Genomic DNA, 13,193 nt, shown 5'->3' with positions numbered 1-13,193 from the left:
GGCTCTGCACTTGTGTGCTTACTCTAGGCACAGCTATGTAACCATCGATTCTTTCCTGACTCCACTGGCATAACTACAGTGGTCCCTGCGACCCCTCTGACCCCTTCTTTCTGTCTCCTCGTACCAGTTCAAAATAGTTTAGAAAGGCCACTTCCACCCTGGATCGCTGCAGTTTCTAAACTATTTTGAACTGGCACGGGGAGACAGGAACGTATCACTGTGCGTGAGCAGCCAGAGGGAAAGCTGCAGGAGGGGTCAGAGGTAAGCGGGGGCAGGAGGTGGGATATATATGTATGGATGTGTACTTGTGTGTGTGTTTGAGCATGCATGTGTACTTCTGTGTGTGTGTGTGTCTGTGTGAGCATGGATGTGTACTTCTGTGTGTGTGTGAGCATGGATGTGTACTTCTGTTTTTGTGTGAGCATGGATGTGTACTTTTGTGTGTGTGTGAGCATGCATGTGTACTTGTCTAAGTGTGTTTACATATGTTGTATGTTGGAAGGTAAGGCAAGGAACAATGATGGCACAGATCAGCTGTTGAAGTTGGGGGGCCCAGGGCAATTTTTTGTACCAGGGCCCCCTGGTTTTTAGTTACTTCCATGCCTGACTCACATCTCCCCACTCCATACTTACAAAGGCTGCCTGAGCCAATCAACAACAATCAGCAACTAAACAACAGGGGAGAGTTAATGTGATGGGGAATAATTCTGCTGATCCTAAAACAAGACTCCCTGCTAAAACATGAGGTAAGTTTCTGATAGATTTAATGATTAATTAATATATAAAGTAAAGTAAATAAAACTGCATAGATTTATTCAGTGTATAGAACCATAAGATGTAGGATTTGGGAAAAGTGACTATAAAGATGTCCTCTGTTGTAAAACATTTCCTATTTGTCATAAATAATTGAGAAGGCCTCTACAGTAAAGAATCTAAAACATGTAGTTAAAAGGAAGACAAAATGAACTTCAAAGAGAGTGAACCTTCCATATGCCACTTTCATGAGGTCAGGTAGTTGTTTATAATGGAGGATAAAATAAAGAGTAAGGCTTATTATTTAATTCTCCCTTACCTTGCCTCTTCTGGTGATACTGGTCTGTGATATTTACACGTCAGTCACCACAGATACATATTTTTGTTCCATATCAGTAGCATCTTGTACTAATGAGAGTCTAACACATAGACCAGTGGCCCTGTATACATTGAGCATGCGTCAAGCAGTATCTATACAGGCGTTTATCTACCGTTGAAATACTTCTCTCAAATGAACCAAAATGCCCTTAAAGTAAACACGATCAAGTATGAATGACAACCTGCATCCAATAGGTCTTATTAGTTTTAATAACTGAAGTGCGTCATTATCTTTTTGAAGGAGGCACCATAGAGTAAATGTCATCAATGTAATTTTTTCATATGCAAGCAGTCAACAAACTAATCATAACCTAGCAACCCAGGGAGGAAAGAAGACAGCAATAAAAGCATCTGATAACTTATCTTACTGCCTGCTTACTGTATCACAGGGCATTGTGACATGATAAGATAAAGCAAATTGATGATACACAATTTAAGAACTGGTTGGCTATGGAGCGGAATCCTATTTCCTTTATGATGAGTGTAGTGGGGAACTCTGAATCATAAACGTTGCACCAAATCAAACCTTGAATCAAATCCGGAGAAATATAATTGTCTTTAATACCTCCCACAGTGTCATGACACTACAGGGCCCCTAATACTGGAAAACATCCATACAAAAAACACGCACCTCCCCCTCCTCAAATACATTAAAAAACAATACCCACAATACACCTTCCCTCAGAGCCCCCAACTGGATCACATCAATGTAAGAAACTCCCACATCACTCCAATATTGGAAAATGCCCATATAAAAAACATCCCAAATAAAAACCCACACCAGCCCCCCCTCCAGACCCCCCCAAAACACTAAAACTCCCATATAAAAACCCACATCAGCCCTTCCTCCAGACCCCCAATACTGGAAAAAAAAAAAACATAAAAAAACTCATACCACCCCTTCCTCCAGACCCCTAATACTGGAAAATATGTAAAAAAATTTGCCAAGACCATCCCTTCCCCAAGCACCACCAATACTCGAAAACACTTACACATACAACCCTGCCATCTGTGCCCCACGCATGCCTGTCCTGAAGTATATGGGGTCCTGTATGAGCTTGCACTCACTTGCAGTACTCAGTAGCAGCACTGGCAGAAACTACTGTTTGTTGTCTACATCGAAACATTAAACCCACACTTTCTACTTTCCTACTAACCTCTTAATATGATGACCAAGTCTGTGTGTCCAGATGGGAATCAGAGGAAATGTACATCAATGGTACATCCACTTAAAGTATAAGGTGATGGAGGTGCCTGGATACTCCAATACAGTGGTCAACCAGCCAGGGGCTTTACTGTATAAAGTGGCCTATGATTTATTGGAATATTACAGTGAATTAGCTATAGGCAACGAGACGAATCCTGCACTATATGCATAAAAGTGACGCAGTGGGAAGTGGTATATCCTCTTGCTGCCCGTTCGCTACTTAGTGCAGACAGCTGCAGCTGTAAATCAAATCAAATCTTCATTGAAAAAAAGCAAAGGCTTGCAAAGTTAATATTATTATGATCATTTTTAAACCTTAAAATGCAGTGCAGTCCCACTGATTCAGCTCCTTGGTAAGCAATATAGCCATGAAAAATTAGATAGGACTCGCCTAACTTGGAGTACTTTGACATAATGATGGGATAAGCAATATATGGCCATATACTGTGACGAAATCCCCAATATTTACTTTAGGTGTTTTGGAATGGTATTTGCTGAGTATGCGCAGAATTCTTAATGAAACAATAGTACAGGGGTGTCCAACCTGCGGCGCTCCAGTTGCTAAAGCACTCCCATAATGCTCTTTCAGCTCAATGGCTGGCAGAGGAGTATGGGAGATTTAGTCCTCCTGCAGCTGGAGGGCCGCAGGTTGGACACCCTTGCAATAGTATGTGTTACAAATTCCATTTAATAGCTGTGTTTTCTTACCCTACACAAACCACATTAAGACACAGGAACCAATATATTGGGATGTGATTAAAAAAAGTATTACCTACATCAGTGTAAAATTTCCTTCGGGCTGCACATAAAGCCAAACACTGCGCATAGACATCAGTTGCAACTCTTACACATATATCGTCACTATGAGGCCATAAGCCTGGTAGAATATATAATATAATAACATAATATCCAATATAGAATAGTTCTTTTTATTAAGGGAGTTCTCACTTATTGGCTCAAATGTTTCCAACACTGACCAAGTTTAATGTTCCAGCTAATGGAAAAAAATTACCTTGGTCCCTCCATTAAGAGGGTTAAATCTTATGAGCAGTACCCATCAAGTGCTTTTAATCCAGGAACACGCAGCTTTAACAATTGAACAATGGCCATGTGTTATATGGCTGTGATATGAGCAATAACTCTTGATGTATGGCAAAATTATGTTAAATTGGTGATTCAGTGCATTTAGAAGATATGAGAAATAGCATCATTTACATGATTTCCCTCAAAGATAAATCCATCAAGCTCGTGGAGTGAATCTGATTGGGACATTTATTAATTTCCATTCGTCTACCTTGTGAGTTTGCACAATAATGCTATCAATGGCAGGAGATCTAATGCAAAATTGGCAATTGCATTGCTGTCTTATTCTGCGGAATGTCATGATACGCTTGCAGAATATTGTGAGTGTTCCCATTGCAAAAAATCTTTTTTGTTTTTACTGCTGGACATTTAAAACAATAAACAAGGGCTTCTAATCTAAAGCAAAACTGCTCCTCAAGGGGTCTAAAACTTCATAGGAAAATATACCTGATAATTGAATTGAGTTGCCTACAACTATGTCATTATTTGATACTGAAGATGTCTGAAAGCTGATTATAATCCAGTGTCGGATCATGCAGATTGCACGATTTAACCAGATTTGATTCCAGAAACCCATAGTCTTAATAGCTGGGAATTCTCCAGCACAATTAATGTTAGATCTAAGTCGAACATCACCTTTAGGCAAAGCAGTATTTCTATTCACATTCAAATTGCATCAGAGCTATACATCAAAAAGGCTAAGCTGTTTACTTATTAAGTAATGATTTGCCTTTATGGAGGTTCATTTCCGCACTTATTGATACTGAAAAATTCATTAATATCGCCAAGGAAATAACCGTTATTAGGGAAACAAAAGTTCAGATTTTTATCAAGGAAGCATTGCTCATACCCCTAGCTGAACTGCAAAAAATGATTGTTTGAGGGGCTTCTGCATTTATTATGTGCATATAGTTAACCACTTGAGGACAGACATTTTTTGTACCCTTTGTGACAATGGCTGTTTTAAAAATTTTCCGGTGTAGCTGTTTCTTTTCTCTCATTTAGTGTACTCACGCGAGTTATAATTTTTCTTTTCATGACAGGAAGGACTTTCTAGATACCATTATTTTAATAAAAACAAATATGGTAAAAAAAAATGAAAAAAGCTCCTTTTCCGCAAAATAGATTCTAATGTTTGTTCTGAGTTTAGAAATATCCAATGTTTTTGCAAGGTATAGGACAGTAAATACAAGTACCATATTTTCAAATTAGGTCATTCTGTCCCCATGTCCAATTTGGGACATCTTTTGAAGCTGGTCAATTCAATTTACCCCCATCAAACCACATATTTTTTTTAAAACTAGACACCCCAGGGTATTTCAAATGCTAGTATTTTAACTTTTTCCATACAGTAATTCTACCAATTGTCAAAATTTAGGGTAGTATTTTTTCTCCTTTTCAATACACATTGTACTTTAGGTATGAATTCACAGCTTGTGGTATATGTTGCTGCCAAACACCACAACAATTAGTGTACACTAATTAGTAATTAGTGTAACATCATCTCTTAAGTACAGTGATGCATAGGTTTGTTGAGTCATTTGGCAGCTAGAACACATTTGAGAGGTGCACATTTTTTCATTCCAAATTTTGTCATCTGGTCAATCTGCACCTATGTCCTATATAGATTTATTCAAATGCTAGTATTTTAACTCCTATGCTAGTTTTTTTTTTGGAGGATACAACTGTAACATTAGGACATGCTCAAAATAAAAATGTCTTTATATTTTTGCTGGAACTGAATGGTTCACCTGATGGTGACATCACTGGAGAATTATTTTTACACGTTATCACTTTTCTTGTGTGATACTTTACTAATTACATTGTGATTATAAGCTTGGCTTAACTGACTTGGAAGGCAGAATGCAATACCTGTGTTCAACCTGCAGGGGAGCCCAGATTTCTCAGGGGGCACCAACATCTTGCAAATGATAATGTCTCCAGAGTGGTCACAGTGTGTCAGGTATTTCGGCGTTGCTGTATGCCTTGTTATCAAGGCATTTCAGCAACACTTCATAAATTCTTTATATAGCTCACATTGTCGCCTACGGTGAGCTATATAAACGGTGCCCCTGCAGTGGTTTTCAGTGTCGCTGAATGCCGTTTGGGAGAAAACAATCTTTGCTTAACCCTGTATCGTTAAGGGCTGCTATTACGTGACATGCCTGGCAAGTCAATTGTCATTAGGGGGTTATAGGGACACTCCAGCAATCATATGCACTTTAATACGACAGCCAAAGCGTCCCATTAAGTTTACATGTGTCCCTCTTGAAAATGCATGGGGGAATTTTCAAGAACCCGCCTCATATGCATTCGCCCAGCTCATTGCCACACATCTCTTTGCATGTGATATACTTTGTCAATCACATGTAGTACTGGCTCCGTTTATGCTTATGGATTTCAACTGGAACGCTTTCCTACCTTTGATCGTCTGTTTCAAGCAGCCTTTAAGTGGCGAGAATTGGTGGAACACTGAGGCGGAGGGTATGTACAATTCCAGTACTGCAGCTTCACCTCAGTGCCTAGTACGCTTTTGGCAGCAGCATAAGTCCGGAGCTACAGGATCTCTCCCTTTATATTTGAGTATCTGCTAAGGCCGAAATTCACATACTTCTTTAGATTTGTAAAAACAGGATACCAATGCAAACGTAAAAAGGCATTACACCAATGCCTATGTTTCACGCTCCCATGCAATGACGTTCTTTTGGTTTTCTTTAACCCCTTCATTACAAAGCCTGTACATGTACGGGCTCACAATGCATTGTTTTTAATGGGTTTAAGGACAACCCATTGTCCTTAAGGGGTTAAACTGCATTCAATTATTGCCACAAACATCTTGTAAGTCAGTCTTATTGTAATTAGTTTATTTAACTTAATTTGCATCTTCTGTGAAGGAGGACAAGTATAAAGGCTCAGTTTAAAAACCCTACATTATGTAATCTTATACATCAAGTAGAACATCCTGAATTCCATTATGCAACAACAAATATATGCAGTTTATCTGTCTATAATTTTGACCATAATTTAGAATAAATTATTTTAATAGCTCCAATATAATTTTTATCATATAGAACATTGACACAGCTAAACATTTAGGGTAACAGTAAATGTTTTGTTTTAATTAGAGCATCACTTTAAAATATCAAAAAAAAGTTTTGTTTATAAAAATCAGATCTCAAACTATGCGTCTCCAGAGGAAAATTGTATGGAACTAGTCCAACACTGGAAATGATGAATATGAAAGAAAAAAAAGTTGTAATGCCAGCATTATGTAACTAGAATTTGACTTAATGGTGCATAAAAAATGCCTCTACACCATACATAATTGCACTCCATCTAGAATGCCAGGAGATAACAGCACCAAGAACATCTTTCATAAAGGACTTCCAAGATAGTCAACGAGATGGCAAAAAGACATCCAGCCCGCACTAACAGCAACTGTCTTCAGTGCAAGCCTTCATATATACCAGCCCCGCTAACAACTTCACAGAAGTCCACATCATGTCTGAAAGAATAAAAATAAAAAAATCATTTCAGAAATAAAAATATACGTATATCGGTCTGTTATGGAAATATCAAGCTGATTTAGTGGCAAGTGTATAATATACTCACAAGATAATTCCGGTGCTGGAAAATGTGGCTAGGAACGGTGATGGTGAGGAATTGCATCCATATGAACATTAAGCTTCATCTCATTGTCAATAATTTGGACAAGCTGTTGCATTGATGGAAGGTGACCAGATTCCAGCTTTGACCATACAGGGACATCTGCAGGAGAGACAGTACAAATAAGCATGAAGTTATTGAAGGGAAATAAATATACAAAACTCAAAGGCCTCTGAAGACCCCACAGCCCACTGGATGCCAGCTTCCAGAAGAGCTGGGGGACAATTAAGGTGTATCTAATGACTAGAGATTTACTGGCACTGAGAGCCCTGAGGAAGCGAGAAAACAGACCTTTTGTGCAAAGGTCTCAGTAGGACCTCACTTGGTGCACACTTAAAGCAGAGATGAAAATGTTTATTCATCGGGGAAAAAAAAAATTCACTAACTATATATTTTTTTGCCATTATGTTTTGTAGACAAAAAGTTAATACAGCGTAGTTAATAATTTACTCTCGGGCGATATAGTATAATGTGTACATAGGCAACTAATGCTGTCTTAGCATTGACCGTCAAATGTTTTGCTGGAAAAGACCATTACCCGATATGCAATTGACTGAACAATAAAGAATATCTTATCCATGCAGATCTTTTTATGGTGTATTTCTCTATTATGCTGAAGGAATAGAAATGTAGATTTTTTTTCCAAGGAATCTACTTACCAGGAAAGCCCCATTACATATCCATATGTCTATAAATAGCCACAAGAAAAACAGAATAGTGTGTAAATGCAGACTGACTTCTGAGGAATAAAGTGGAAAGCTCATTAACATTTACCATTTAGAGTGATCTCAAAGGCTCCCGTAGACATACACTGGTTCTCAATCATGTTGCTTAGGAAGAAAACCATCATACATGCATAGACCTGGAAGAGAAATCAGAGGAAATTGGATACTTTGCCAAGTAAACAAGGACAAACAGTTTACTAGGATTGGGTTTCACCTGTACAGTTTCATTTACAGTACTGAAAAATGGATCGTCTAGGTGGGAGAAGTTCACACAACAGAGAAAGACATATAGCAGCTGCACTATATGCTAGCCAGAGCCTTACCCGATTAGGTTAGACGGCAATAAAGTTAAAAGATGGGAAACTGCCAAGAGATCCCACCGAGGCAAAAAGACTCCCGGCAATGAACCAATATTAAAGGAGCCGAGCGGTGACTCAAGCAGTCATCAAACCTCCCAAGACGGCACACTAACGCCTCACTTATTTGTGTGGGGTTTGTATTTTCATTCTGATGGCAAACTGGATTTAGTGAAGACATTTCAACCTTGATAAGCAAGGGAGAGACGGGAGGAAACCTTTCCTTTTATACGCAAAAAAAAAAAAGCAAGTTTTTCTTATGCAGCGTTGGCGAATTAACATAGGACTATTTTATCCATCCATTTATCGTACGTGGGTAGATTGATCTGCACACATCCTACACTCTGAACGGTATTACTCGAGGAATGGGGGAAGTATGTCATATTCCACGGCAAAAAAATTCAGCTCAAATGGCAGTTTGTGTAAAACCATTCCACTCTAAGGAAGAAGGTACAAATATGGCCATGCAGCTACATAAAAAGGAGATAGATAGATATAGATATATATATATATATATATATATATCCATCCTTTAGACAAAACTCGGGTAAGAGGTGCAATAGCCAGATCACCACTCATGGACTTATTATATATATGTAAAATTATATATACACACACACTTATTAATGTACAAGTTTGGCATCACTTAGAATGTTTTCATGGAAAACATGACATTTCTAGCTGTGTAACAGTCTTCCAATAGGGTTTGGTTTTTTTAAATGATCAATTATCCTTTTAAACTTGAATCAGCCAACACAAAGGGTCATTGGAACACAGGAGTGATGGGAGTGACAAAGGGCCTCTGTGCGCCTATGAAGATATTCCATTTAAAGTTAGCCGTTTTTCAGCTACAACGGTCATTTATAACATTAACTTCTAGAAAGAGATTATATATATATATATATATATATATATATATATATATATATATATACATACATACACATGATACACAGCAGGAAGATGTGGGTATTTCAAAATAACACCGAAAGGGCAAGTAATCTTTGAAATATTAAAAGGTGCAAATACATTGCTATAAGGTCTACAAAGCATTTGTATCAGAAGCAAAATTGCAAACCTGTAGAAGGCATTCTCTTTTAGGAAATGTTACTAAGTTTTCCATAATGTTTGGTTTTAGAGCATTAGCAAAGCCAATCAAATGTCCACCCTTTGAGGCAAATGGCCCTCGCACTCCATATCAAAGGTGAAATACATTTCTGGATCCGGCCCTCGGTACTCAGTGTTACGATATAGCTGATGGATTTGCCATTTCGCTGCACAGAAACTATATTTGTGTTATAAGCGGTTGCTTAGAGGAGAGATGTTTGGTCCCACAGCGGATCTGCGATCCTCACATAGAATAGGATGATGTAACTTTTAGCAATGTACTCAGCGAATGCATTTTGTACGGGGGCACCGAGACTCAAATTATCACAAGTCCAAACAAACAAATTATGACTCAAGTGAGTTTCCCGAAAGCCAAGAAATATATTTTATATAATATATATACACACACACACACACACACACACATTTTTATTTATTTATTTTTTTAAACACAGACATTACCCCGATTTGTGTATAAGCCAATAGCTATAAGACTAGTAGTTTAAAGATTTGAACACTAATCTACTAACATTTTATATTAAAGATCCCATGTTGTACTGGTTAGTGAAACTAAAGAATGTGTTAATGGAACTACTTTTATTATGGATTGTACATTATTCAGAACACTCAGCCGCTAATCTTTAGCAGAACAGATATAGAGCTTAATGCAAAATTGTGTCGCATCCATTTTACATTTTAGCACGAAGCAGCGCTTTGGTTTCCTGAATGTCGCAATAATGAAGCCTTCAACTAACATGTTTCTCAATCTGCCACAATCACAACGGCAAAAATGCTTAAGAGGCTTTTAGGTTATTTCCGTGATACTGTCGGCCATCGTCGTACCAGTGAGATCACGTACCTTGTTTTCTTGTCCCCACTGCCAGAGACTCGGAGCTTGCATGCCAAAGAATGCGAAGGGGTCTTTTCCAATAACTATTAAACCTATTAACACTAGCTTGAATATTGACAGGAAGGATGCAATGTGTCTAGTAGAGAGAGGGGGGGGAAAAAAAAAAAAAAAAAAAAAAGACGGGTTAACGAGGCTCAGAGAGTTTAGCCCTATGATAAATGGCGCTCCATTTTTCCTTGTGGTTCATGTATCTGCTCACATTTCTATTTGCATTTTGGGAAGAGCTCCGCTTAATCTTTCTTGTTAACCAAAATGCATTGGAAATTATGACTTTCCAACTGAACGACTTCTCTAAACAATATACGGCAGGGAAAGCATCAATTTTACCATGTCTTAAAACCACGTCCTACAAGGAAGCCAGCTGCTTACCTGTATAAGGGCTGAGGAAGGTAATTCTCCCCCTCTATGCGGATGTCCGGGTACCGCTGGCTAATAACCCGCATGTACTCCTCAAACACCCGCTTGTAGCCTCAGGAGACACTGGGGAGAAAAAATAAAAATAAAAACAGGCTTTATTACACACAAAGACTATACAGGATAAGAATGTTACAGTAGTTTGAGAAGATGCTACATACCCGGTATTTAAATACAGTAAATATAATTTTACATGTTATTAGCATTCTTAAGACATGTTTTTGTTTTCTAGTATATTAAAACACAAACAAGGAAAAGTGTCCATCGGCTATAAAACACCATGGCGGTGACTTTTTGGCTTATAGGAATGCTGGTGTTCACAGGTGGCCGTTTTATTCTAAATAAAATATTTAATCGGAGAAAGGGATCGTTTTGAAGCAGGCTGTTGTGGGAATGTAGCATAAACAGTCCATCGGTTGTAATAATATAGGGTTAGAGTAACTGCTTTTACAAAAAGAGAATTCTTCCAAGGTAACTGCTTGGGCGCACAAAACATAATATTCTGTTACACATTACACCACAGGATTAAAAGGGAAAGAATGTGACCTTCCCCACTACAACCAAACGCAAAGGTCAGGAGACAGAAAAGCAAAAAAAATGATAAAAGGGGCTTTGGGCCAAAGTTGATATTTTCTCATGTAGCGTCAGGAACGAATAGCATAGCACGTAATCTCAAAATCAACAACCTGGTAGTACTAGAAGAATCTGGACTTTGACCGTTAAGGACAGCTACCAGAAACATCCACCAGCCAGCAGAACGAGGAAAAGGATTCTTGCACGAGATAACATTTTATGGCTCTGGTTACCGAGACTTCTACGTTACAGCAGATTTGCAAACTACATGGCTTCTAAAAACATCTCCTCAATAGTCTACTACCAATATGTCAACCCACTTCTTGTAAAAGCCCATGGCAGGTGTTAAGCTTGGGTGTGTAGGCCTTACAGCAGATCACGTTCCTCAAATCCTATCGTACAGATCCATGCACCGGTGTCCACAGATCAAAACATACTAGGAGGCCAACAGAGGGGTCAGCCATCTTGGCTCCTACAGATCTGCATAGCTACTCCTTCCCGTTATGTAACCTACATGTCTCAGTATTGTTGATTCCCATTAAAACCCCTTTAAGAACTAGCGGTACAACAAATTTAAGCGACGTAATGTAACGTCTTAAAAACATCACGGAATGGCCTGCAAACCAATTCTATAGATTGGGACCTCTACAGACACAGCAACGATATGAACTACAGCAATGTTACCGGCCAGTCTCCCAGACCTGGCAACAGCATCATCTCCGTTACAAAGGCCGGGGCCTTCGGGGTCACCAGAAACAGAGGCTGCCTTATGAAGAGTCACGTGACAAGGAGATGATTCCAGAAACTGACTGGGTCCCCTGGCTGTGCTGCAACTTTCCATACGAATAGCATTTAATTAAGGTCCTGGGCAACGGACAGGGGTTGTATTTTCCTAAATGTTCTCATAGACTTTCAAGAGAGAAGCTGAAGGCCGGCACTGCCCGGGCCTCCGTTATCCGGTCCGAGTGACACAAGGTGTGAACGGAAATGAAGACGCGGCGGCGACCCAGTGACCCCTGCACTAAGCTCCGTCCCTCACTCTACGAGCAGCGGCCACTGACCTGCCGGCAGCGGCAAGAACAATACACGGTCCGTCTACAGCGACACTAAGGCCTACCGCAGGCTACCAGACACCGTGATCTATTAACCCCTACAAAGGCCCAGTGCGCCACCCCCCGCCTTCTCGCGTAATGGAGGATAGCACGGCTGCCTCCCCAGCTCCCATCTCACTCACCAGATCTGGAATTTAAGCAGCGGGCCGGCCGTGTACTGCATTCGCAGCTTCTTGCTGAGCAGCCCGTCACCGTCCGCCGAGGCACCGCTCAGCACACCGACCAAAAAGCCGGTAACGAGGAGCAACCACGGAGCGCAACGCACCGCCATCCCGGCCTCAGCAACAAGACAAGGGGAACGGCCCTTCGTGATGCAAGCACGCAAGCGGTGTTACGTCGCATAATGGGAGGGACTATCACTAACATCCATAATTTTTTTTTCCTGGGTCACCTAAGGAAAGGGTTATGGAGAGTTAGAGCGCGCAGTTGCCGGTAGCCGGGGCTTTACGGCCCTGTTCCTGCTGTCAGGGTGACCAAATGACTAAAACTAAAACACTGGGCACCAAAAATAAATGGCGTATGCACTATATGAAGGCTTTTTCTCGTTAGGAGGCCGCACATATACTGGACACACCAGTTCAAAGCGGTGTAGCTCTCTGGTCATTGTATACAGTCCTGGAAACCCATCTCCAGAAGCATAGTAACACAGAGAGTCCAGAGGAGGGTGACTGAAACGGTGACTGGTTTGCAGGATGAAAACGATCAGGAAAGACTAAGGGTCTACACATGTATAGAGAGAGGGGAGATGCGATAGAAACATTTAAATACTTAAAGGGATTTAGCAAAGTACAGGAGGGAGGTTTCTTTAAAAGGAGGAGAAATGTTAGAACGGGCGGTCAGAGGCTTTGCTTTAATGTAGGGAAGCTTTACTTCGCTGAGATAATGAAACAACCCCAGCAGATATGTTGG

At 39.9% G+C, this 13,193-nt stretch overlaps 1 protein-coding gene across 1 annotated transcript; it reads right to left on the bottom strand.

Annotated features, from left to right (window-relative positions):
• Positions 1 to 7,061: 7,061 nt before the first annotated feature.
• On the bottom strand, positions 7,062 to 12,555 carry LOC149300294 (thioredoxin reductase-like selenoprotein T). The gene is made up of 5 exons (XM_089485283.1): positions 12,407 to 12,555; positions 10,555 to 10,665; positions 10,135 to 10,261; positions 7,862 to 7,949; positions 7,062 to 7,189 (listed from the first exon to the last, which is right to left on the bottom strand). The coding sequence occupies exons 1-5, from the start codon at positions 12,553 to 12,555 to the stop codon at positions 7,062 to 7,064; spliced, it is 603 nt and encodes a 200-aa protein (XP_089341409.1).
• Positions 12,556 to 13,193: the final 638 nt, after the last annotated feature.

This window comes from Sceloporus occidentalis, unplaced genomic scaffold (assembly GCF_023333645.1).
Source record: "Sceloporus occidentalis isolate IW3139 unplaced genomic scaffold, rSceOcc1.0.p SCAF_25, whole genome shotgun sequence".
NCBI classification, from domain to species: Eukaryota; Metazoa; Chordata; class Lepidosauria; order Squamata; family Phrynosomatidae; genus Sceloporus; species Sceloporus occidentalis.
Note: the sequence above shows the minus strand (reverse complement) of the source record. Positions and strands in the feature narration are given on the sequence as shown.